Source organism: Microcaecilia unicolor, chromosome 6 (genome assembly GCF_901765095.1).
Source record: "Microcaecilia unicolor chromosome 6, aMicUni1.1, whole genome shotgun sequence".
NCBI lineage: Eukaryota > Metazoa > Chordata > Amphibia > Gymnophiona > Siphonopidae > Microcaecilia > Microcaecilia unicolor.
Genome location: NC_044036.1, coordinates 38,852,439 through 38,878,675, shown reverse-complemented (window position 1 = coordinate 38,878,675; position 26,237 = coordinate 38,852,439). Strand labels below are relative to the sequence as shown.

The window sequence follows — 26,237 nt, the reverse complement described above, 5'->3', positions numbered from 1 at the left end:
TGGGGGTTTGGGACCCCATCCAGCAAAACCAGAGGCTCAGAGGAAATTTGGGGGGGCCCAGGCCCCCATGGTCCCACGTAGCTACGCCACTGCCTGTAAGCAAACTGCTTCCTCTTATTCTGGATGTGATTGTGGCTGACATTATAGCGATCATTTGATTGGTGGCACTTATAAAGGCAAAATTCTTATCCTGAGAAGATTAAGTGTGAGAATCACTTCCTCAGCTCTGGATAACTCAGTGTAGGTCACCTTAATTTATAATACTCATTCCTTCGTTCATCATTTAATAATAGAAGAAACAAGGAGTCTATCAAGGGCATAACGAGATTTTTATGTTTCAGAGGCAAGCACTGAAGGCTGTCTGCCAAGAATGGTTTCGAGTCTCCAGCCGAAAGTCCTCCAGTTCTGAAACTGTTGCAGCTTATCTCGAGATGCTGGGATCAATTAATGCACAATTACTGGAAACGATTGTGAATATGGCTGACAGAAATGGGAACACCGCTCTGCATTACAGCATTTCCCATTCCAACTTCTCCATCATTAAACTTCTTCTAGAAACAGGTGGAAATTCTTACTTATTTTAAATTTATCCCCTTCCCACTCTACCCACCCTTCCTGCACAATCCTATTGATCAGTTTTGAAGGAGTGGCCTAGTGGTTAGGGTGGTGGACTCTGGTCCTGAGGAACTGAGTTCAATTCCCACCTCAGGCACAGGCAGCTCCTTGTGACTCTGGGCAAGTCACTTAACCCTCCATTGCCCCAGGTACAAATAAGTACCTGTATACAATATGTAAGCCGCATTGAGCCTGCCATGAGTGGGAAAGCGCAGGGTACAAATGTAAGAAAAATAAATATTGGAGATTCTAGATGGAATGTTGTTGCTACTATTGAGATTTTGTTGCTACTATTTGACATTCTACATGGAATGTTGCTACTATTTGAGATTCTACATGGAATGTAGCTACTATTGGAGATTCTACATGGAATGTTGCTACTATTGAGATTCTGTTGCTACTATTTGAGATTCTACATGGAATGTTGCTATTCCACTAGCAACATTCCATGTAGAAGCCTGCCCTTGCAGATCAGCAATGAGGCTGCGCAGGCTTCTGTTTCTGTGAGTCTGACGTCCTGCACGTACGTACATGCAGGACGTCAGACTCACAGAAACAGAAGCCTGCGCGGCAAGGGCAGGCTTCTACATGGAATGTTGCTATTGGAGGAGTAGCCTAGTTGTTAGTGCAGTGGATTTTGATCCTGGGGAACTGAGTTCAATTCCCACTGCAGCTCCTTGTGTCTCTGGGCAAGTCACTTAACCCTCCATTGCTCCAGGTACAAATAAGTACCTGTATATAATATGTAAGCCGCATTGAGCCTGCCATGACTGGGAAAGCACAGGGTACGAATGTAACAAAAATAAAAACTCTAAGACCGGAAGGGATGCCTTTTCCAAGCCTTAATTCTTTCTTAATCATATCTGGTGATCATCTTTCACGCCTCCCATGTTTTTGGACAGATCAAGCCTCTCCAGCCCAAACACACAGGAGATCTGAACCAAAATCTCTCGCCTAATGAAGGATGCTGCCACCAACGCACAGATCACTGTGTGGAACTGAAACATTGAACCACTATACCATCTCGGCACAACCACCTCACTAATGATGTAGCAACTGAACCATCTTCTCAGTTCTGTATTTTGTAAAGTTGTAAACATTCCATATAGAAATGTTTTGGAAAGCGTGCTATTTCACTACACAAGCCCCCCCCCCCCCCCCCCCCCCCGATGATGTGAGGAGGTTGTATTGGTTCTGTGTAAGAACCCTCCGGTTGATGTATAAAATTTTGTACCACTCTGATTTGTTTTTTTTTGCCTTCTGAGCTAGAATGTAGAGGGAGCCCTTGGCAGTCACGTCTCTTTTCAGAACCTAATTTCAAAAACATTGTACCACCGACAAAGAAAGGAGAGAACATTTTTCCCTTAATTGCCATAAGTTTATGAAATTGCATCTGAATTTCATCTCTACTCACCAGAGCAGGAGAAATTAGCATGTACAAATAATGTAGAAAAGGAGATATTAGAACAATTTATTGTTCGTTGATAGTGAATATAGTCCCAAGGCAATGTAATGCCATTAACATAACATCCATAAATTTTTGCTGTGTTAATAACACACACAAAAGAACAATCCCCCACTATTACTTAGATGAATGGCTTCATTAGTTTTCTCTATAGTTTGCTTATAATGGCTCTGTGTTTCTGTCAGTTATTTAATTTATTTTATAGACAAAAGTTACCACTGTCTGATGCTCAGGCCCACATCAACTTGTGGACTAGACTCTTAGGACATCGCTAGTGGCCTAGTGGTTAGGGTGGTGGACTTTGGTCCTGAGGAACTGAGTTTGATTCTCACTTCAGGCACAGGCAGCTCCTTGTGACTCGGGGCAAGTCACTTAACCCTCCATTGCCCCATGTAAGCCGCATTGAGCCTGCCATGAGTGGGAAAGGGCGGGGTACAAATGTAACAAAAATAAAATAGATACTATTGGAGATTGTACATGGAATGTTGCTACTATTGGAGATTCTACATGGAATGTTGCTACTATTGAGATTCTGTTGCTACTATTGGAGATTCTACATGGAACGTTGCTATTCCACTAGCAACATTCCATGTAGAAGGCTGCGCAGGCTTCTGTTTCTGTGAGTCTGACGTCCTGCACGTACGTGCAGGACGTCAGACTCACAGAAGCAGAAGCCTGCGCGGCCACATGCGTGATCTACAAGGGCCGACTTCTACATGGAATGTTGCTAGTGGAATAGCAACATTCCATGTAGAATCTCAAATAGTAGCAACACTGGAGGAGTGGCCTAGTGGTTAGGGTGGTGGACTTTGGTCCTGAGGAACTGAGTTCGATTCCCACTTCAGGCCCAGGCAGCTCCTTGTGACTCTGGGCAAATCACCTAACCCTCCATTGCCCCATGTAAGCTGCATTGAGCCTGCCATGAGTGGGAAAGCGCAGGGTACAAATGTAACAAAAATAAAATAGATACTATTGGAGATTGTACATGGAATGTTGCTACTATTGGAGATTCTACATGGAATGTTACTATTCCACTAGCAACATTCCATGTAGACGGCTGCACAGGCTTCTGTTTCTGTGAGTCTGACGTCCTGCACGTACGTGCAGGACGTCAGACTCACAGAAGCAGAAGCCTGCGCGGCCACATGCGTGATCTACAAGGGCCGACTTCTACATGGAATGTTGCTAGTGGAATAGCAACATTCCATGTAGAATCTCAAATAGTAGCAACAGTGGAGGAGTGGCCTAGTGGTTAGGGTGGTGGACTTTGGTCCTGAGGAACTGAGTTCAATTCCCACCTCAGGCACAGGCAGCTCCTTGTAAGCCGCATTGAGCCTGCCATGAGTGGGAAAGCGCGGGGTACAAATGTAACAAAAAAAAAAAAATGTGCAGGAACTCCTTGTACACAAGCCTCTCTCCTTCCTAGACACAGCATGAGCCCTGAAGTTTAGGAATTAATAAGTGACGTTCAGGGCACTAATAACCAGGTGCACAGAGCACCATCTCCTCTTCCTCTCCTGAATCTCCTCGAAGTCCTTCCAGCGTTTCTCTAATGGCTCTCTGAGGGCCCAATAAACAAAGCTTACCATGCTCATAACGTAATTTATGTGCGTAATTTAGGCATCAGCAATTAACTGCTCGTAACTCAATTTTGTCAAACGGGCGGGCACTTGGCGTATTCTATAAACTGCGTGGAAATTTAGGCTTTTTCTATAAAGCAGGCTTAGGTGTATTTTGTTTCAGTTCCCATTTTTTAGGCGTGATATATAGAATCTAGCCCTTTGTCTTAGCTGGTCATGTGCACCGTAGGAGTGGAAAGCCGAGTTTTGAAGGTGGAATTCCATGCGCAGAACATCCAACGCTTACCGAGAGACTGTTCTGCGTATGTTCTAGTGAGCTGTTTGCAGATTTGCACGGAGTTTAATGGCGACTTTTGTGCATTGAGGCCCGAGTCTTTTCCTGTATCCGCCTTGCCTGCTTGTGGAAGCTGGTTTGCTGTATAACATTTTTGAAAATGTAGATGTGCCGTAGGCTTTTGTAAAGATTTGGAAACACTGCTGTAATTCTTTAAAATCAGTATTAATGGTTCTCTTCTACCAGGGGTATGCTGGTAAATTTTTAACAGGCTCTTTCTCCAGACGTAGCCAGCTCTGCAGTTGGAAGGGCCAGGGGTGGCCGGGGGGTGGGTGGGGGAGCAACACTTGCCTCTCTCTCCTCCCTCCCTTCGTGCGGGTACGCTAGGCATACCTTTGCTGGCAGCCAATAAATGGACTGCCACCACTCCCAACGTCTTGCTCTGAGCAGCATGCTGGAACTTCTCTCACATGCTCGAGAAGTCCCAGCCTGCTGCCCAGAGCTGGAAACAAGGAGCGGGGAGCAGCAGTAGTCTATTTACTTGGCTGGCAGGGCTCAGCATCCCCACCAGCAAAGTAAAAGAGAATTCAACAGGGGGCCCAAGCCCACATTTTGGGAGCCAGTTGTTAAAGTAGCCATGGAGGGCCCTACTTTAACAACCGGCTCCCAAAATTCTTAAAAACTTAACAACCGGCTCTTGCGAGCCTGTGAGAGCCTGCTCCAGCACAGCACTGTCTTCTACAACCTCTCTTCTCACAGTGCTCCTAATCACTTAATCTGACTTCATAAATTCCTTCCCTTTCCTGCTTCCATGCTATCTTTTCTCTTTTTATTCTTTCCAACACAACTGATGTTCCTTGGAAATTAATCATAAGGGGTCAAGAATGTCTGTCTGGGGACAAAATAATGCTCTGAAAAGTTTAACAGAACCAGCCCAAATTTGGTATGGGGGGAAAAAAATCAGTAAAAAGGCACACTGAGTTCAGATTGGACAGGGAGTTCCAGAGAAATAAACCCTTCCCCCAGTGGCGTTCCTAGGGTGGCTGACACCCGGGGTGGATCGCCGATGCGCCCTCCCGGGTGCAGCGTGACCCCCCCCCCGGCGAAAGGCCACCTCCCCCCCCCCCCCCCCCCCGGCGTAAGGACACCCCCCGGTGCATTTTTACCTGCTGGGGGGGGGGGGGGGGCTGCCGCGTGCCTGTCTGCTTCGCTCGTTCCATGCTCCTTCTGCCCCGGAACAGGAAGTAACCTGTTCCGGGGCAGAGGGAGCACGGAACAAGCAGAGCAGACAGGCACACTGCACCCCCCCCCAGCGGCGTGCACCCGGGGCGGACCGCCCTCCCCCCCTTGGTCGCCACTGCGTTCCCCCTAAAAAATGACCTAATGCAGTTCCAGCTCCTGCAGTTTGCTGTAATGCTTTGATATAATGAAACATCACAGTTTGGGAATTCCTCTTTTAAAACTGCCTTTCGTCTCTTTTATATTCTACTACTACTACTACTACTCAACATTTCTAGAGCGCTACTAGGGTTACGCAGCGCTGTACAATTTAACAAAGAGAGACAGTCCCTGCTCAAAGAGCTTACAATCTAATAGACAAGTGAACGGTCGGTCCGATCGGGGCAGTCAAATTGGGGCAGTCTGGATTCAGACACACAACACAGACAGATGCTCATATAGATACATACACACAATAAACATAAACACACACACGCGTGTGCATTTATACATACACCACCGACAGACACAAACAAACACACACACACACAAAACAGACATAAATATAATACATACACATGACATTTGACAGAAACATATATATACACACACACACATTTATACATACAACACAGACAGACAGACAGACACACGCACACAAAACACAGACTAAGAGGGATTGGAAATGGCTCCACGAGGATGCTTTCCCCACCCCAAACTCCACCTCCACTGCTGTCACACCCTTATATCTGATGGGCTGTCTCTTAGGCATTCAGATGTGAATTTCATTTTTTTTTGTTGTTGTAAATTCTTCTGTGAAATCTACCAATATAAGACAGTGACAGCCTGTGATTAAAATGTGAAATCTATTCTTATCAAACTATTTCTAGTGACAACCAATGGTTTTATAAACATGATTTCTTGTGATCATTCTTTCCAAACCAACATAATGATTGGGTACTGCTTCACTCAAAGTGCCCCTTCTCCTCTTTCTTCCAGGCCAGACACCCACAGACAACACAAATATCTATCTATACACACATGGATGGAAATAATTCCATAAGCCATGCTTTGTATGATTTCCCCACTTGTAATTTCTTATTTTTAACTTACTCGCTTCTGCTTCTTTCACCCTCTCCCCCCCCCCCCCCCCCCCCCGCCATAGTTTATCTGGTTATTAACACTCAGCAAACCTGCTTTACTATATACAGGGATAACACAAGGGAGTTTGGCACCCTAAATAAACCTTTAGCCATGTGCCCCCCCCCCCCAATTGACTTTCAGGTATCTAGTCCCCCACCCATCTAAGATTTAGATAATTGTCCTCATCAGATATATATAAAATTAGGACAATTTGCAAAAGTCAAGTAAATGAACTATTTGAAAATTGTTTACCTTCTCTGAAGGTAAAAGAATTTGCTGATGGTCTTTGAGTTTATGTGGCTGGCAGGACCTATTATTATGCTTCAACTGTTGCTATTGATTGCCTCTATCTGTCTGTCCAATCTATAAAACTGTAAGTTCCAATTTAGGGCCGTGTATAATTTAATGGACAGAGACATGTAGGGCTCATTTTCAATCTAAGCACTTAGATTTACAAAGTTCCATTGGTTACTCTGGAACTTTGTAAGTCTAAGTGCTTTGAAAATACGCCTCATTTAATATCACAAAATAGCCTTGCACAATTCTTTACATTCAGAATGCCTAGTGAATTCTATATTTGTAGCAACACTAAGGAATGAGCAAACCTTGCAGTTTCTGCCACTGTGCAAAACTGCTACAAATTATTTTGCTTTCAATAATTTGACATATAGCAATTTTGCCCAGTGCATGACTTAGACCTTGAGCAAAACCATGTGCTTAAAAGAACTTGTGTGTTTGGGACAGACACTGGAGCTCCTCAACCAGGAAAGAGGGGCATCACCTAGAGGGGGGGGGGGGGGGTTGAGAATCCTTCAAACTGGAAAGAAGGGTATCCCCGAAACCAACCCTGAGAGTGAAACACTGAGATAAGAACAGAAAATATTCCCAGCAGTGAGTTGGAAGTAACAAAAGTGCAAGCTGAAATATTTGGCCAAATTATTCAGTTAAATAAACCACCTGCAAAGTTTCTATAATGCTATATTGGCTTTGTACCAGCCGGAGGAAAGAAAAGTGAGAGATCAAGGGGCATTGAAGGGACCACAGAGAAATCCCAGCCATACACAGCACCATAGTAAGAAGCGGATCAGAGAAAAGTTAATGAAAATGATATGGTGTTTGTGTCATAAGATGTATGGGGAGAGAATTGAGGGCCTGAAGATGTATACCATGGAGGAAAAGAGGTGATATGATATGATGTAGACATTCAAATATTTGAAAGGTATTAATCTACAAGCAAACCTTTTCCAGAGACAGGAAGGTGGTAGAACTAGAGGACATGGTTGCAGGGGGACCGACTCAGGAATAATGTAAGGAAGTAATTTTTCACAGAGGAAGTGGTGGAGATGAAAATGGTAACGGAATTCAAAAATGCATGGGATAAACACAAAGGAATCCTGCATGGAACCAAAGAAGCTTAGCAGTGATTAGATGGCTGGACAGATTTGGATGGGCTGCAGTGGGGCTTCAATGACAACTTCAGAAGTTGGAGAAAAGGGACAGTGCTGGGCAGACTTCTAAGGTCTGTGCCCTAAAAATAGCAAGGACAAATCAAGATCTCATATATAATATACATATAATATATATCTTTTTGGGCAGACTGGATGGACCATACAGGTCTTTAGGAGTGGAGTGGAGGAGTAGCCTAGTGGTTAGTGCAGTGGACTTTGATCTTGGGAAACTGAGTTTGATTCCCACTGCAGCTCCTTGTGACTCTGGGCAAGTCACTTAACCCTCCATTGCCCCTGGTACAAAATAAGTACCTGAATATATGTAAACCGAAAGGCGGTATATCAAGTCCCATTTCCCTTCCCTTCCCTTTATCTGCCATCATCTACTATGTTACTATGTAAATTTCCTTACCTGGTGCCAAGTGGTAGCCTGTATCCCTGGGCAATCTGAAACAGTGAAATTCTCCACATTCCCATCCACCAACGCTGGTAGAGAATTAAATAACCAGTTCTCATAGCATTATAAGAAAGTGTTTATTGTATCAGTTCTGAGAGACAGAGACTAAGCAATCAGATTCCCTGTCTGAATTACAAAACATTGTGCTGCACCTTAGATAGTATTGCAATATTGTGATTTCCGTAAGTACAACTCAAGATGCATGTAATACTGATTAGTAACGTAACACTTGTTAATTGCCCCTCACTAATGAGTGATGGCCTTTAGCACTATTTTGGCAGAAGGTGCATAAAGTGATACAGGCCATATATATGTAGTTTAGCAAAAGTTGGTCAAGAGGAAGCTTGAAGAGGTCAATGCAGTGGCAATCCTAGGTCGCCTGCCACCCAGGGCAGATCGCCAATATGCACCCCCCCCCCCGCGTGCAGTATGACATCCCCCCCCCCCCTGGCACAATGACACCCTCCCCGGCGCAGCAACCCCCCTCCCCCCGGTGCATTCTTGGCTCTCTGCTCCGCTGGCTCCCTGCTCCCTCTGCCCCGGAACAGGAAGTAACCTGTTCCAGGGCAGAGGGAGCAGGGAACCAGCGGAGCCGACAGGTATGCGGCTGCTCTCTGCACGCCTCCAGCGGCGTGCAGCCGGGGTGGACCACTCCCACCGCCCCGCCCTCGGTACGCCGCTGGATCAATGTCTGACTTCTCACATCTTCACACACTTTTGAGGAAAACAAATTCTGCCCAAAATCAGTTTGTACCTGTACGATAGGGTTATACTATTTGCCAGGCAGTTTACATAAGACACATCCCCGTTATTTACATAACTTCTAAGTGATGATGTCATTTCATTTCTGTGCAGACCCCCTCCTGGTTTGCTTGCTATGGCCTTCGGTGTGGATCACTTGAATACTTACTACTGCACTGCTGCACATTCCTTCACTGACTGAATGGTCCTTTTTACTAAGGTGCACTGAAAAATGGCCTGCAGTAGTGTAGGCACGGGTCTTGGGCGCGCACAGAATCATTTTTCAGCGCACCTGTAAAAAAGGCCCTATGAAACATTTTTGCCGAGAATGGACGTGCAGCAAAATGAAAATTCCGTGCATCCATTTTAGGTCTGAGACCTTACCGCCAGCCATTGGCCTAACGGAAATGTCTCATGCGGTAACCGAACGGTAATGACCTACACGCGCCAATTGCCACTTGGCACACGCCCAATACGCACGGCAGAAAATAAAAATTATTTTTGAGCTGCTCGTATCGGACACGTGGTGAAAATGAAATTATCGCAAGAGCCATGCAGTAGCTGTGCGGTAACTCCATTTTGGCACATGTTGGGCACGCTTAGATGCTTGCATGGCTTAGTAAAAGGGCCCCTGACTGTACAATTCATAATAGCAGAAAACATAGACCTGCTGACATGTTGGGCAAAGAGCAGCGTGGAGTTTTCTGCCCGATCCTTAAAACTGGCCCATAAGGTGTGATTTTAAAGGAGCACAGTACAGACCCAAAACACAATCTGCTACTTTAGGTGGTGCAAAGCAGGGGCGTAGCTACGTGGGGCCACGGGGGCCTGGGCCCCCGTAGATTTGGCCCTGGACTCCCCTGCCGATGACTCTCTCAATCCCCCCCTCCCGCCGCCAAGCCGTCATCACCTACCTTTGCTGGAGGGGGACCCCAACCCCCGCCAGCCGAGGTCCTCTTCTCCCTTCGTTCAGAAACAGAACGAAGCCTTGCAGATCAGCCAGCAAGGTCCTCTTCTTCCGGCGCAAGGCTTCATTCTGTTTCTGAGTCTGACGTCCTCCACATTGTACGTGCAGGACGTCAGACTCACAAAAACAGAACGAAGCCTTGTAGGTTGCAAGGCTTTGTTCTGTTTCTGAGTCTGACATCCTGCGACGTCAGACTCAGAAACAGAACGAAGGAAGAAGAGGACATTGGCTGGCGGGGGTTGGGGGTCCCCCGCCAGCAAAGGTAGGTGACGGTGGGGGAGGGTTGGCAGTGGGAGGGGGGTCGAGAGGGTCATCGGCAGGGTGGGGGGGGGTCAAAGTTGGTGGCGGTGGCGGTGGCGGGGGGGGGGGGGGGGCGGCGGCACCGGGGGTCTAAAATGTGCCCCCTCACCTCGGGCTCTGATCCCTCCTCCCGCCGAAGTCTGGCTAGGCCCTTGGTGCAAAGCAACCACCCTTGTGACACAGTAAAGTTTTAATAGTGACTTTGTGACAAGCTTTAGTGCATAGAAGCATATGTACCAAATCCAGGCACCATGATGTCTAAATTGCTGAATAAAGTCATGTGGCTTATTTGTATTTCCTCACAATATCATCGTTTGCTCTAGCCTGACTCTGGGTTGATAGAGGGAGCATTCACTCCTGAAAGCTAGCTAGATGAATTAAGTTAGTCCAATAAAAAGAGATCACCTTAATTTCTTTTGGTTTATTGTCCTGTATTTCTGAAATTTGTTTAATGGAATCCCCACTAGCACATTGTAGGCAACCTGATAATCTTTGTATTTCGTTTTGCAGGTGTGTGTGACGTGGACTGTGAAAACAAAGCAGGATATACTGCTGTCATGCTCACACCACTGGCATCAGCACAGACCGACCAAGAAATGGAGATTGTTTTGATGCTCCTAAAGCAAGGAAATGTTAACACACGTGCAAGTCAGGTACGTTTAAATGATAATGAATTGCTCTGCTTGCTGTGAAATTAGAGTTGCAGCAGGCTTTTCATCTTCTAATGGCAAATGTAAGAAACAAGGCTTAGAGCACGATTACCTTCAGTTCTAAGGTTCTTCAAGTCAACTGATGTAAAGTAAATTCTATCAGTATTTTTTAGGAAAAGGTTGTTTTCTTTATATTGATATTCTATCAGCACAAGGGAGGAATTCTATAAATGGTGCTACAAAATCATCACCAAGCGTGTATCTGTAATGGGCACATGACCTTTATAGAATCATGCTTAGCGCTGATTCCCATGCCTAACTTTGGGTGTCTGACTTACACCCAGGGCCGCCGAGAGGGGGGGCGGTGGGGGGGGGAAATTCCCCGGGCCCGAGACCAGGGAGGGCCCGGCGCCAGGGTCTTTTACCCTCTCCTGCTCCCAGGCCACCGGTGCTGCAGTCCCCAGTCTTCACCTGCCTACCCTCAGCTCCCTTCTGTCTGCCATCCGACCCCCTGAATGTAAAAATAAATAAAATATCGAAATCGGCAGCGCAGCACCTTCTGTGTGAAAGCGGCAGATCACCTCGGGCGGGCCTTCCCTCACTGTGTCCCGCCCTCCTCTGATGTAACTTCCTATTTCCGCGAGGGCGGGACAGTCAGGGAAGGCCCGCCTGAGGTGATCTGCCACTTTCACACAGAAGGCGCTGCACTGCCAATTTAGAGCTTTTTTTTAAAATTTAAATGTAGGGGGCAGGATGGCAGACAGAAGGGAGCAGAGGGAAGGTAGGTAGAGACTGGGGGCTGCGACGCCGGCGGGAGCAGGAGGAGACAGCAATAGTGATTGGGGAGAGGTGGGGGCAGGGCAGTACAATCCTTGGGGGGGGGGGCAGGGGGCGGCCTTGCCCCTGCTCAGTCTCTCAGTGGCCCTGCTGAAAGTTGCTGTAACATAGTAGATGACGGCAGATAAAGACCTGTACAGTCCATCCAATCTGCCCAATAAGATAAACTCGTAGCATAAGGTATGATGTGATACTACGTATGTATACTTGACCTTGATTTGTCCTTGCTGATTTCAGGGCACAGACTGTAGAAGTCTGCCCAGCAGTGGCCTTGTTTTCCAACTTCTGAAGTTGTCATTGAAGCCCCGCTCCAGCCCATCCGCTCAAGTTAGGCACGCTGAGGCAGTATTTTGTAACAACGCCCGTAACATTTTGGAACGCCCCGACATGCCTATGGCCACGCTGCCTTTTGAGTTATGCTGTATTACAGTTAGGTGCCATGTCTTATAGAATATTTGCACAGCTAGATGCATGCACAAATTTTAATGGGTGCAAATTAATGTCAATAATTAAGTAGTAACATAGTAGATGACGGCAGAAAAAGACCTGCACGGTCCATCCAGTCTGCCCAACAAGAAAACTCATATGTGCTACTTTTTGTGTATACCCTACTTTGATTTGTATCTGTGCTCTTCAGGGCACAGACCGTATAAGGCTGCCCAGCACTATCCCCGCCTCCCAACCACCAGCCCCGTCTCCCAATCACTGGCTCTGGCACAGACCGTATAAGTCTGCCCAGCTCTATCCTCACCTCCCAACCACCAGCCCCACCTCCCAACCACCGGCTCTGGCACAGACTGTACAAGTCTGCCCAGCACTATCCCCGCCTCCCAACCACCAGTCCTGCTTCCCACCACTGGCTCAATGTCAATAATTGATTGTTAGCACTCAATTATTGACGTTAACTGGTTTGTTAGCCACTTAATTTGTGTTTGTGTCTCGGGAGCATGCCCAAATTTTGGCATACAAATCTAGCTCTGGGGGTAAGTAACTCAGAAGGAGGTACAAGGGAAAGTCCATTTTCAGAGGGATCTAATCGCCTCTGAAAGACAACTCCCCTGCCCCACAATAACTGATGCATATTTTTATTTAAAGATTTGTAAGCCCTCACTGCAAAAAAAAAATACCTGACAAAGCATGTGGAACAAAAGACTTTAATAATGCATAAGGTAAAAACCATGCACCAGAAATGTCTAATTAGTGGACCTGATTTAATGGACCTGTTTTGTAGGCATACCATGCGGTGAAGTTATGCAGAGAGCAGCTGAATTTTGCCCGTCTGTATAACATTTCTACATGCCTCCCCCCCCCCCTCCCTCCACCACCACTCCACATCCCTCCTCTTTGTCATTGCATAACTTGCATGTATGTAAGTGGGATGCATTTTTAAAAATAGGACTTGCATAGTCACATCAGCACTGATTGCATTTATCTTTTTAAATATCAGGCCCTATTGGTTTATAAGAGACTGAGAGCCAGATGCACTAAAGTCGTCGTTAGAGCCGTTCCCTACCGAATTCCATAGCGAATCGGTAGGGAACAACAACGCATCAAAGAAAGGGAATGCAAATGAGCTGCTCGTTGCACCTCACTTGCATTCTCTAATCCCTTGTAAAACGGTTGGAGAATTGGCCGGTAGAACATGCGCAGAGCAGCCAAGTGTTATGCTGGCTGCTGTGCGCATGCCAAGGACGTCAAAAAATAAAACAAACAAAAAAACCCGATGTGCCTAAGGACGGCCTTTATAGACTGCCTTCGCCCCGCCTGAGGTCGCCGCCGCTCCCCCCTGCATTGAAAGAGCTTTCCGCAGCCACCCCCCCTGGGGTCATCGCCGCCACTCCCCCCTCTACCAGCCCCCTCCCCCTGCCACCGGGCCCTCACCCTCGTGTGAAGGCGCTACACCGGCCGCAGCAGCAACAGCTGATCGCTTGGCTTCGGGACTTCCCTTCTTTCCTCCTTGGCCCGCCCTCATCTGACGTAAGTAACTGGGAACAGGGAGAATTTTTGACACCCTAAACAAAGACACTGGGGGATAACCTGTATAGAGTGGCAGTTACAGCTATAACTATCTTACAGGCAGACTTCATGGCAGTGGCGTACCAAGGGGGGGGGCGGTCCGCACCCGGGTGCACACCGCTGGGGGGGGGGGGTGCCGCGGCGCGCGCCTGCAGCGAGAGTTCGCTAACTTCTCTCGTTCGCTGCAGCTCCCTCTGCCCCGGAACAGGTTACTTCCTGTTCCGGGGCAGAGGGAGCTGCAGCGAACGAGAGAAGTTAGTAAACTCACAGCAGGCGTGCGCTGCGGCACCCCCCTCCAGCGGCGTGCACCCGGGGGGGGCTCTTTCACGAGGGGGGTTCTTTCGCCGGGGGGGTCCGCGCGGCATCGGGGGACGGGGCGCCGCCCCGGGTGTCCACCCCCCTAGGAACACCACTGCTTCATGGGCCATTTCCTTCTTTATCTGCTGTTATCTACTATGTTATTATGATGCTAAAGACTTAAGGGGGTCTTTTACTAAAGCTTAGATCGAGTTATCTTCAGCAGGGCCCATTTTATTCCTATGGGCCCTGCTGCAGGTAACTTGAGCTAAGCTTTACTAAAAGACTCCCTTAGCTAGCTACATTTTCAGGAATGAAAATGGCCAGCCGCAGAGTGGCCAAAATATGTGTTCGGTAAGCCAGATATGAAAGTGGCATTCCTGGGAGCTACTGTAATAATGTACTGTACTGTAATAATGCCCCTGTATAAGACGTTGGTGAGGCCCCACCTGGAGTATTGTGTTCAGTTTTGGAGCCCGTACCTTGTGAAGGATGTTAAAAAAATGAAAGCGGTGCAAAGAAAAGCTACGAGGATGGTATGGGATTTGCGTTCCAAGACGTATGAAGAGAGGCTTGCTGACCTGAACATGTATACTCTGGAGGAAAGGAGGAACAGGGGTGATATGATACAGACGTTCAAATATTTGAAAGGTATTAATCCGCAAACGAATCTTTTCCAGAGATGGGAAGGCGGTAGAACGAGAGGACATGAAATGAGATTGAAGGGGGGCAGACTCAGGAAAGATATCAGGAAGTATTTTTTCACAGAGAGGGTGGTGGACGCTTGGAATGCCCTCCCGCGGGAGGTGGTGGAGATGAAAACGGTAACGGAAATCAAACATGCGTGGGATATGCATAAAGGGATCCTGTGCAGAAGGAATGGATCCTCAGAAGTTTAGCTGAAATTGGGTGGTGGAGCAGGTGGGGGGAAGAGGGGTTGGTGGTTGGGAGGCTAGGATAGGGAGGGCAGACTTATACGGTCTGTACCAGAGCCGGTGATGGGAGGCGGGACTGGTGGTTGGGAGGCGGGAAATACTGCTGGGCAGACTTATACGGTCTGTGCCCTGAAAAAGAAAGGTACAAATTCAAGGTAAGGTATACACATATGAGTTTATCTTGGGCAGACTGGATGGACCATGCAGGTCTTTTTCTGCCGTCATCTACTATGTTACTATGTTACATAGAATTGCATTTCCAACTCTATACATGCAGACATATCCCATTTCTCAGCTCACAAATAACAGGTAGAAAGTGCACTTGTATTTCTACCCACGTACGTTGTAGCTGATTTTCAAAGAGAAAAGTGGCTGGTTCTTTTGAAAAGGAGCTACAAGTAATATTGGTGAGAAAGTATCTGTGTACTTTGCACTTAGGCAGGTCACTGAAAATTGCTCCAAAGGAATTTACTGCAGGGGCGTAGCCAGACAACAGATTTTGGATGGGCCTAGGCAAGAAGTGGGTGGGCACCAAGTGTTCTCCCCCCCCCCCCCCCCCCCCCACAACCACCACCCAAAAAATATCTCAGCTGGTGAGAAAACGCTTCTTTCCATCTTCGCAGTCTGCAGCAGGCATGCCCTGAAAACTGAGCATGCGCAGGTGCCGTTATTGTGGGGAGTAGCGTTTTCATTACGATCGGGGAAATCTTGAGCTGGCCGAGCTTGGGATCCCCACCAGCTACCGTTAAACGTGTGCTACTTTTGGGCGGGCCTGAGCCCTAAGTGGGTGTGCTCCGGCCCACCCAGGCCCACCTGTGGCTACGCCACTGATTTACTGCAGAGATGGCATTTTCAAATCTATGCAATTTTCCAGAGGAAAGTACCTGCACTAAATGCAGGTGCAAAGCTTTGTGGGTATTTAGCACCCCTACCAAGTTCCAAAATTTAAAAGTAAGCACACTGCATCAATTTTCAAAGAGAAACTAAGTCCCTGAGTAAAACGTATGTATGGATTTTGTCCAAAAGCAGGCAGTTTGAAAATTACCCTCACTACTCATTCAACCCGTTCTTCCATCCTCACAGCTGCACCTTTTGGATTTATAAAAATTAAGGGCCCTGTTTACAAAGGCACGCTCACATTTTTAGCGTGCGCTAAAAAATAGAGCGTGCAAACACTAAAGGCACCCATATATTCCTTTGTGTGTCTTGAGTGTTAGGACACGCTAATTTTTAGCCCACGCTATTAGCGCGCCTACAACGCAGGTTAGTAAACAGGGCTCTAAGTGTGTGCACAGAAACAGTTTTGGGGGGGGGGGGGGTTTGTGTCATTGTTTGGCTTGTTTCTACTTCATTTGGCTCAGGCCCTCTTGCCATCCCTCAGCTGCTGCCATTTTGTTATGTGGCAGATCTTCAAACCAGCACAGCTGGCACCATTTGTATTGTGATGTAAACACAGAACACCAGTCTTCGCACACTCAAAATCACACAGAACACAGCGAAGATGACACAAGAATATGGTCTTGAGATGATGTAAAAAAAATCCAAATGTATTGTGTAGCTCAAAAGACTATACACTGCCATGTTTTGGCCAACTGGCCTGCCTCAAGAGTCTTTGCAATCTTGTTTATGGAAAAGCCATGTGCCTGTTGATATATTAATTAATACAAATCGATGCTCGAACAACAGTGTATTGAAAGACTGGCAATCACAGGTTGCCTTCTCAATGCTCAGAACGCACAGCTTCACAAAGTCGGCAGTGAAAAGTCTCCTCTGCCAACTCTGTGAAGCTGTGAGTTGGAGAGTAGGCCTGAATGTGTGTGTCACATGTCGAATGCATGTAACTTGGCATGTCTACAGAGTATACCTCCCTGAACACAAAGGAAGGAGTTTGGTCAGTATTGGAGGTGCACAGCACACACTGGCACCCAGAGCTGCTTCCTATGAATTTTTCTTACGCATACTCATTGTACAAATCCTGAATATATGACTTGAGAATGTGGTCGCTAGGATAGGTTTGGGAAACCCTGAGTCGTTCACTTGGTCCTCAGATATTCAGTTTTCCCTTGGCTTATGTTGCACTCCCTTCATTAATCCAAATAATGGGAGTTTTAACATGTCCTCTTGGGTGTTAATATTTCAGTGTGGATTTATGAGTGAGAATCGGTGAGGAATCTAATGTAGCCGCCCAAGAAGGGCCTCCATGTCCATATGAGATGCTTATATTGACCTTATGGTGATTGGCTAGGAAAGGGATTATCGGCATGGTGTTGGCAGAGACAAGAGTTGATAGTTAAGGATGAAGTGCCGCTTTTAGCTGAGTCACGCACTTTCCCCCAAGATTAATGAAACCTTGCAGAATGCTCAGAGGTCAATCAGATTGCTTTTCCTCATCCCGAGCTATTATGCATCCCTGACAATCTATCAGCTGCTAATTTAAAACGCTTAAGTAATGCATTAATAAGTGATCAGCCTTTTCTGCTTTCTGACCATAGAACTAATTAACAGCTTCCCCCAGTGTGAATATGGAGGTAAAGACTAAGAATGAACTAGAGCAAGGGGAGGTTTATTCTGAGCTTTTCTGTGCGTATGGTGACCAAATCACTCCATTAATACTGGCACTTTTTTGGCTAGCTCACTTGTTTTGTTTTAAACTCTGTTTAAGAATAATAACTGCAGGTTTTGGACAATTTATACAATTCGAAACCATGCTGCAGGGGTGTAGCCAGACAACAGATTTTGGGTGGGCCTAGGCAAGAATTGGGTGGGCACCAAGTGTTCTCCCCACCCCCCCCCCCTCCCAAAAAAATTTATCTCAGCTGGTGGGAAAATGCTTCTTTCCACCTTGGCAGCAGGCATGCACTGAAAACTGAGCATGCGCAGGTGCCAGTGTCATGGAGAGTAGCGTTTTCGTTACCATCAGGGGAGAAATCTTCAGCTGGCCGAGCTTGGGATTCCCACCAATTACCACTAAACATGTGCTACTGTTGGGTGGGCCTGAGCCATATATGGGTGGGCCCTGGCCCACCCAAGCCCAGCTGTGGCTACGCCACTGCCATGCTGGGATTTTTAGTGTCATGATTTTTAGAAAGTCTGAGGAAAAACTTTTTTTTATCCCAGTCAGATCCCCACTCATGTTCTCCTCTTCAGGCTTCATCAGGGGTCCTGGGTGGATGCTACCTTTGCTTCTTTTCTTCAGGGGTCCTCAAGATCTCTTGCAAGATATTCTTACAGAAAAAGAAAAGACATTCCTAAAATACCCAAAAGCGTAATACTTTCCCGGAGCTTAGACCAAGTTCAGTCAGTGTCAATGCCACAGGTCTTTCAATAAGACAGTGTCACAACTCCTCAACATTACCTCCTTTGGGGAGATTCAAAAGATAGGAAAAATTGCTTCTCTCCCCCAAAAGGCAAAATCTCTTAAAACACTTCTCAATCACTCCTGCTCTGAGTGCCAGGGATGCACCAGTGTTCGGTCCCTCATACACAGACTGCGCTTCCCAGGGTCAAGATAAGACGCACCACTTGGTCACTCAAAATTTCTTTCTAGATCTCCTCCTTCGGTTAGGCTAAGCCAGCCTAGCGCAGCTCTTCCCCTTTTGAAGGCCTAGTCAGCCATGAAGAGAGGCAAATCCCTGCTGCTCTTTCTGAGCTCCTGGGCTCCTTCCCAGCACTTCCCTCAGATAGGACCACCTCCAGTACATAAGTACATAAGTAATGCCACACTGGGAAAAGACCAAGGGTCCATCGAGCCCAGCATCCTGTCCACGACAGCGGCCAATCCAGGCCAAGGGCACCTGGCAAGCTTCCCAAACGTACAAACATTCTATACATGTTATCCAAGCAAGAATAATACCCAGCCCCAATAATCAGGGTCTTAAATTGTTCCATAAAAATTTTCAAAGGATGCACTCACTGCCCAGTGATGGACATGAAGGCCCATCCTCCCTTACATAATACTCACAGTTCACATAAGGAGCAGGAACTCTAGAATGTTCCTCATCCTAAATATAGGAGGACAATTCCTGGGGTACTTCTAGTGCCTAAATGCTATATACAGTGCTACCCACTGAATAATGGGATAAAATTCCAATCACATGCTACGTACAGAACCTCTCATCAGCCCTGAAGTTCTTCGCTAAACCAAACAAGTGCTGCATGTGTTCCTTCATGTATTTTAGTGAGCTGCACTGCTTAACCTATTGTTACTGCTCTGCAGTATGTCAGACTGGGTCTAAGCATCACAATTCTTGCAGGGAGGACAGACAGCATTAATGCTGGCAGCGAGCCATGGGCGAGCCGATATGGTGGGAGTCCTGTTGTCCTGTGGTGCCGATATAAACGTGCAGGATGACGAAGGACGTTCTACGCTGATGATGGCGTGCGAGTGTGGTCATGTGGAAATCGTCAAGCTTCTTCTGGCTCAGCCTGAGTGCAACACTCAGTTAACTGGCAAGGTAAGGATATATGTCTCTGTTTCATTGTCTGATATTAAAAGGAAAGCAGCTGCACAGAAGAGGAAGAGGAGGAGGAAGAAGCAGGAAATACGCAGTCCTTTCCACTTCCTTCTTTCTGCTCTGCCGCTAATCTCAGCGAGAGCAGAATTCCCTATATGTGCTGATATTAACTCACTTATGAATATTCCAAATCTGAAGAAAGCTGGAATGTTCTGTGCAGGGGCGTAGCCAGACCACCCACATTTGGGTGGGCCTGGGCCCAAGATGGGTGGGCAGAAGAATGCCACCCTGTCCCACAAGTGATTTGGTCTCTCACTCTCTTGCCTGCATGCCATATGGTCTCTCAAACATCCCCCCTACCCGCATACCTTTTAAATAGCAGATTTTCACCAGCAGCGAGCAGCAACTAATACACACTGCTCATGTTGGCCCCACAGTCTTCCCTCTGATGCAACTTCCTGTTCCCACATAGGCGGGAATACATCAGAAGGAAGGCTGGTATGCAGGAGGGACAGTTGTTGGGAGTTTTTGGCTGGTGGGGCTTGGGGATCCTTGCCAGCCACATCATAGGTGTGTTGCTACTGGGTGGGCCTGAGCCCAACCTGGGTGGGCCTGGGCCCATTCAGGCCCACCCTTGGCTACGCCACTGGTTCTGTGACACCACATGTCAGTTAAATGGGGATTTCCAGCTAGTGATAAGGTGAATTCAAATGTGTGCGTCAATATTCAGCCGTAGCGGTCGTCAGAGATTTTCAATGTTGACTGCAGTGTTAACATGTATATTCCACGTCGCTATCCTGAGAGTGAGAGGTGCTGAAGATATACATAGACTGTTGATGGCCGACAACTGTACATATAACTGAGTGGTTTAATTTAAGGCAGTTTTTTTTTTTTCACTCTGTCCCAGTACAGTCAAGGTCAGAGCATTTAGAGGGTAATTCTCTATAGGTTGCCTGGGATGCTGTGTGCGAAATGCAAATTCTATAATGGCAATTGCCATTATAGAACACTAGCGCAAGTCTGCAGTTTATGCACCTAACTTTAGGCGTGAGCGCTTACGCTAGCTGAAATGGGTGGTGTAAATGCGTGCTCTTAACTGTAGGGAGTTATGTATGTAACAGCTGGTATTGTATATGTGTGGAAACAAACAGAGCAGATCAGTAGTTGATACAAACAAATCTTTATTGTAGAGTTTCAACCTAATGCAATGCCCGACACAGGCTGTGTTTTGCCTACAGGTGGGCTGCCTCAGGGGCTATGTGGTGTAAATACTGATCTTCACCACCAAAGAGCTTTGTAGTGTATATAAATCTTCAACACAAAAAAGATTAATGCTCAAAATGGTGAATGTACCATAGTGGATTAAAAAAACCCAGCTCAGTCACTGCACAGTAATCACAAACAATCTCCAGGAGATGGCAGCATCCTCGCAGTCATACGTATTTACACCACATAGCCCCTGGCGCAGCCTCCTCATTGGCGAAACACGGCTTGTGTCGGGCATTCCATTAAATCAATCCATTAAGTCTTCACACTCTTATGGTAATGTTCCAGATATCACACCCAACCAGGTGCAATGGAATACTACTTGGATGTTTCACAAAGCTCCAATGTTAATATTCCCATCTGAACATGACCCTACACACGACGGGTAAGTCAAAAAGACACCTGCGCATGCGTATGGAGCCTACCGGAAGTCCAGCCCTTAAAAAAGGTCCATATCCCAAACTATACAGTAAGCCACTCAATTTCCTTATTAAGGCCGTAAGGTACTTCAGTGTTCCAAATGAAAATCATGCGTTGTTCTTTCCTGGATAACATCAAAGGAATATTCCCACCCCTAGGTGTGACCACCTAGCATAACACTACAAATCTTAGTTCTTGAACAAGATGACCCGCTTGCAGCCAATGGCACACTACAGTACAGAAACGGTTCTAATCGCATTACTAGCGAAATTTAAAAAGGAAATCTCACTTGGGAAAGACTTCCTCCTACTAGAGTTCAACATGACCAGCGCATTTGATATGGTTGATCACCAAATCTTACAAAGAATACTAGATAAAATCGGAATCGGAGGAAAGGTGATCGAATGGTTCATTGGATTCCTGACTACTAGGTCTTACCAAGTAAAGATGAATACCACAACCTCTTCCCCTTGGAAATCAGACTGTGGAGTCCCCCAGGGGCTCACTGCTCCCCCCCCCCCCCAAGATTATTTAATCTACTGATGACACTCCTAGCCTGATCACTGTCCAAACAAGGCTTCAACCCATTCATATATGCCGATGACGTGACAATATTCATCTCTTTCAAGAAGAACTTGTCTGAAATCACTTCCAGGATCTCTGACTGCATAAACACCTGAGCATCAGCATTCAAATTAAAACTGAACAGGGAAAACCCACATTGCTAATACTAACGTCACCACACAATACGGAACAATTCACAAACATCAACACCATGGGCACAACACTCCCAATAGCAGACAAACTGAAAATCCTCAGAGTAATCATAGACCTCAAGCTTTCCTTCGATGACCAGGTAACAAACACTACAAAGAAACTGTTCCACACCATGTGGAAACTCAAGCGGATAAAAAACTATTTCCCCTGAGATGTATTTCGCACACTTGTCCAAACAATGGTCCTTGTCCATGTGGACTACTATAACAGAATATACACAGGCTGCAAGGAACAAACATTAAAGAGACTACAAACAACATAAAACACAGCAGCAAGACTCATACACTGGCTACCCATCAAAGCACACATATCCTTTAAGATATGCACTATGGCTCATAAAATAATCTTCGGTCTCACACCAGGATACAATGGCTGGCCAAACTGCAAGAACCTACCTCATTCTCCACTATCCCAACTGCCAAGATCTAAAATACAAATCTACACTTACAACCAGTTTCACATATGTTTGCACCAAAACTTGGAACTCTAATGAAAGAACTAAAATCCATGAAAAATTATCTCTCAATCCAAAAATATCTCAAAGTCCACCTATTTAATAAAATTTCTTTCCGACGAAACCATATCACCAAGGAGATCTCGGCCATCACACCACAACCATGATCGCAGAACGAACCGATCCAGGCTTGCGTCGATATCAAACACCTAGAAACTTGTTTATGTAATTTACTGTAAGCCACATTGAACTTACCACTAGGTAAATGAAACACATTTCTGACATCCCCTCTACTTGGTTCCTTGCTTGCTCATGAGGTGCACTGGGATTGTTTTCATACCAATAAAAGAAATTTGCCGCAATCCTCCAAAATAGTGCCAAGGATGTATTCATCGGCAAAGTCCCTGTTAGGTCTACTAGAAAGAAGTCTACCTTCACAGGGTAAGTGCTACCCTATAGTCAAAACAACAAATCTGCTAATTAGAACATGTATGTTCTTATGGATGACATTTTTTTCCAGTGAATTCCATTGACGTGTACACTTTATCTGCAGGTAAAGAAAGAAAGAGTAAATACCAGATTTTTAAAATTGCCTCCTGAATATTCAGCCTATGGTTTGGACGGTTTCCTGAAGGAAAAGTCCAAAGACCTTTAATAAGGGTTCTATGGACTTTTCCTTTAGGAAGCCGTCCAAATCTTTTTAAAACTCCGCTAAGCTAACCGCCTTTACCACATTCTCGTTGCCAGAGAATGTAGTAAAGGCAGTTAGCTTAGCAGAGTTTAAAAAAAGGTTTGGCCGGCTTCCTAAAGGAAAAGTCCATAGACCGTTATTAAATGGACTTGGGGAAAATCCACTATTTCTAGGATAAGCAGTATAAAATGTTTTGTACAAGTCCATAGACCGTTATTAAATGGACTTGGGGAAAATCCACTATTTCTAGGATAAGCAGTATAAAATGTTTTGTCTATTTTGGGGATTTTGCCAGGTATTTGTGACCTGGATTGGCCACTGTTGGAAACAGGATGCTGGGCTCGATGGACCTTTGGTCTTTCCCAGTATGGCCAATACTTATGTACTTATGTAATGATTTAAAGCTGCTGACAGCTGCATGCTGAATTAGCCTCGGAGAGTCAATGCCAGCAGTTATCCCAGTGCCGGCTAATATTCAGACCTGTGCCTGGATAGCTAAGCGGATAAAAGTAGGATAGTCTATTTGCTGTTCTTCCTTTACCTGGGCATTTACCCTCTCTCTTCCTACTAGCCAGGTAAGTTCTCTCTCCACCCCTGGACCACCACAGCACTAGTTGGATACTGGTGTGATGGTTACAGTTGATATTCTGGGGCAACAGCCGGTCAAACGCTACTGAATGTGAACTGTAGGACTGGCCAACGTGATTGAACCAGGCAAGAGCCTCTCCTGCCTCGTTAAATTATGAATACGCTACCCCTAAATTTTTTTAGGCTCCATTTTCACAGTTGTTACAAAAATCACAAATGAAATCAAACACAGCCTCCAAATAATGAATTCATGGGCGGACACATTCCAACTAAAACTAAACGCAGAAAAGACACAATGCCTCATTCTATCTTCACAATATAACTCAAATAAACACAATACCATAAACACTCCAGAATACACTCTTCCGATCTCTGACAGTCTGAAAATTCTGGGAGTCACAATTGACCGAAATCTCACACTAGAAGACCATGCGAAAAATACAGCAAAGAAAATGTTCCACGCAATGTGGAAACTTAAAAGGATCAAACCGTACTTCCCAAGGGAAATATTCCGCAGCCTGATACAATCAATGGTGCTAAGCCACCTAGACTATTGTAATGCCATCTATGCCGGATGCAAAGAACAAATCATTAAGAAGCTTCAAACTGCTCAAAACACAGCAGCCAGCCTCATATTTGGGAAAGCGAAATACGAAAGCGCCAAACCCCTAAGAGAAAAACTACATTGGCTTCCATTAAGAGAACGAATTGCGTTCAAAGTCTGTACCCTGGTCCACAAAATTATACACGGGGAAGCCCCGACTTACATGTCAGACCTTATAGACCTACCTACTAGGAACGTAAAAAGATCAGCACGCACATTCCTCAACCTCCACTACCCCAACTGTAAATGACTAAAATACAAGTCCACACATGCAACCAGCTTCTCCTACATTTGTACGCAAATATGCACTACCGAAGGCCATAAAAACAACGCAAGATCTAGCTACCTTCCGAAGGCTACTGAAAACTGACCTGTTCAAGAAGGCATACCATAAACAACCATCCTAATTACTAAACAATAAGACTGATCACGAACGAGACAGAACCGATCTCTTACCACATGACTGATTACCCTCATTACTATTCATGAAAAAACACTACCACTTCTACCTTAATGTCGAAAATGATTTCTTTATAAATGACGACCCAACATATGTTACAATCCAATCTATTACTCAGGAACTTATATGCAATACCATAACGCATTTTTCTCTACCATGTATGGACACACCTTAATGCAATACCACTTTAACCCTATGTCGATTAAGATCTCAGGAGCCTATATGCAATACTATAATGTATTCTTTCACCATGTATATACGCACTTGAATGCAATATCATTTGTAATTCTGTTAACCGGAAATGGCAATCGCCACTACGGCAAATGTAAGCCACATTGAGCCTGCAAAATGGTGGGAAAATGTGGGATACAAATGCTACAAATAAATAAATAAATAAATAAATATTAAAATGAGAGGAAGCCTTGAGAAAACTGTAATCTTTCCAGCACTTTTAACTAAATCAGCTTTAATTTTTCCTTTCATCTAGGATGGCAACTCTGCTTTGTCCCTCGTTCTGAGATCTGCCCACAGCCACATTGCAGAGCTTCTTGGAGCCCACGCAGAGCACAAGGCAGCTCCATCTCTGTAAATGAACTGGGAAAGCAGGCCTCATCGTAGCCTGCCTTGGAGAACAAGAGCCTCATTCATTCAGCCTTTTCATGCTACATTTGGAAAGAGGGAGGGGGGCAGCAGTTACATTATTAAATTCTATACTTCTCGGTGGAACTATGTGAAATATGTGCATTCATTTGCATCCTTATATTCTCTTCGGTAAGCACACGGCTGTAGCCTTGACCTGAAAGTAGCACAGTGAAGTATGCAAGTGTGGGGTTTTTTTTTCCAGAGTACCTGTTTTCAATGTGACATCCTAAGTGACTTATAGTTTACCACATAACAGCTGCTAGAGAATAATTTTACTACTAGTATACTTACTATCTGCATTACAAACAATTGTCTTTTAAAAAGAATAAAGCTTCTAAAGTGAATATCCCTTTATGGAGTGGAATGCAAGACATCAGCTGGTTTTGTTTTAATATCTTTGCTGACAGCAGTAGCAACTGAATGTTGAGTAAAAGAACGGTACAAAGCTAGCTTAATGTACGCCAAATGTACTCGCTGGAGGAAAGAGAGAGATAGAAATTCTGAAATGTATAGCAGGCTTCAGTACAGCAAGGTTCAGTTTTCCACAGAAAAAGAAATTCAAAGGCGAGGGGTCATGAAGCAAGGCTAGCAGGAGGGAGGCTCAGAGGAAAAAGGAGGAAATTCTGTATGGAGTAGTTTACTGTTTTAGGGGTCCTTTTACTAAGGTGCGTTGAAGAGTGACCTGCACTAGTGTAGGCGTGTGTTTTGGACGTGCACAGATCCATTTTTCAGAACACCTCTAAAAAATGCCTTGGGGGGGGGGGGGTCCGAAAATGGACGTGTGGCAAAATGAACATTGGCGTGCGTCCATTTTGGGTCTGAGACCTTGTCACCACCCATTCACTTAGCGGTAAGGTCTCACGTGTTAACTGGGCGGTAATGGTCAATGCATGCGATTATCGCCCGGGCGCCAGAAAATATAAATGTTTTCTGGCACA

General features: G+C 45.7%; 1 protein-coding gene across 4 annotated transcripts in view; it reads left to right on the top strand.

Annotated features, from left to right (window-relative positions):
• KANK4 (KN motif and ankyrin repeat domains 4) overlaps nucleotides 1-26,011 on the top strand; it is a 138,363-nt gene extending 112,352 nt beyond the window's left edge. For all 4 annotated transcript variants that reach the window (XM_030206626.1, XM_030206629.1, XM_030206630.1 and 1 more), the window contains exons 7-10: nucleotides 342-561; nucleotides 10,719-10,861; nucleotides 19,197-19,397; nucleotides 25,145-26,011. In XM_030206626.1, coding sequence (XP_030062486.1) covers nucleotides 342-561; nucleotides 10,719-10,861; nucleotides 19,197-19,397; nucleotides 25,145-25,246 — 666 coding nt within the window. In that variant the 3' untranslated portion in view covers nucleotides 25,247-26,011. The remainder of the gene's footprint in view (nucleotides 1-341; nucleotides 562-10,718; nucleotides 10,862-19,196; nucleotides 19,398-25,144) is intronic.
• The last annotated feature ends 226 nt before the right edge of the window (nucleotides 26,012-26,237 follow it).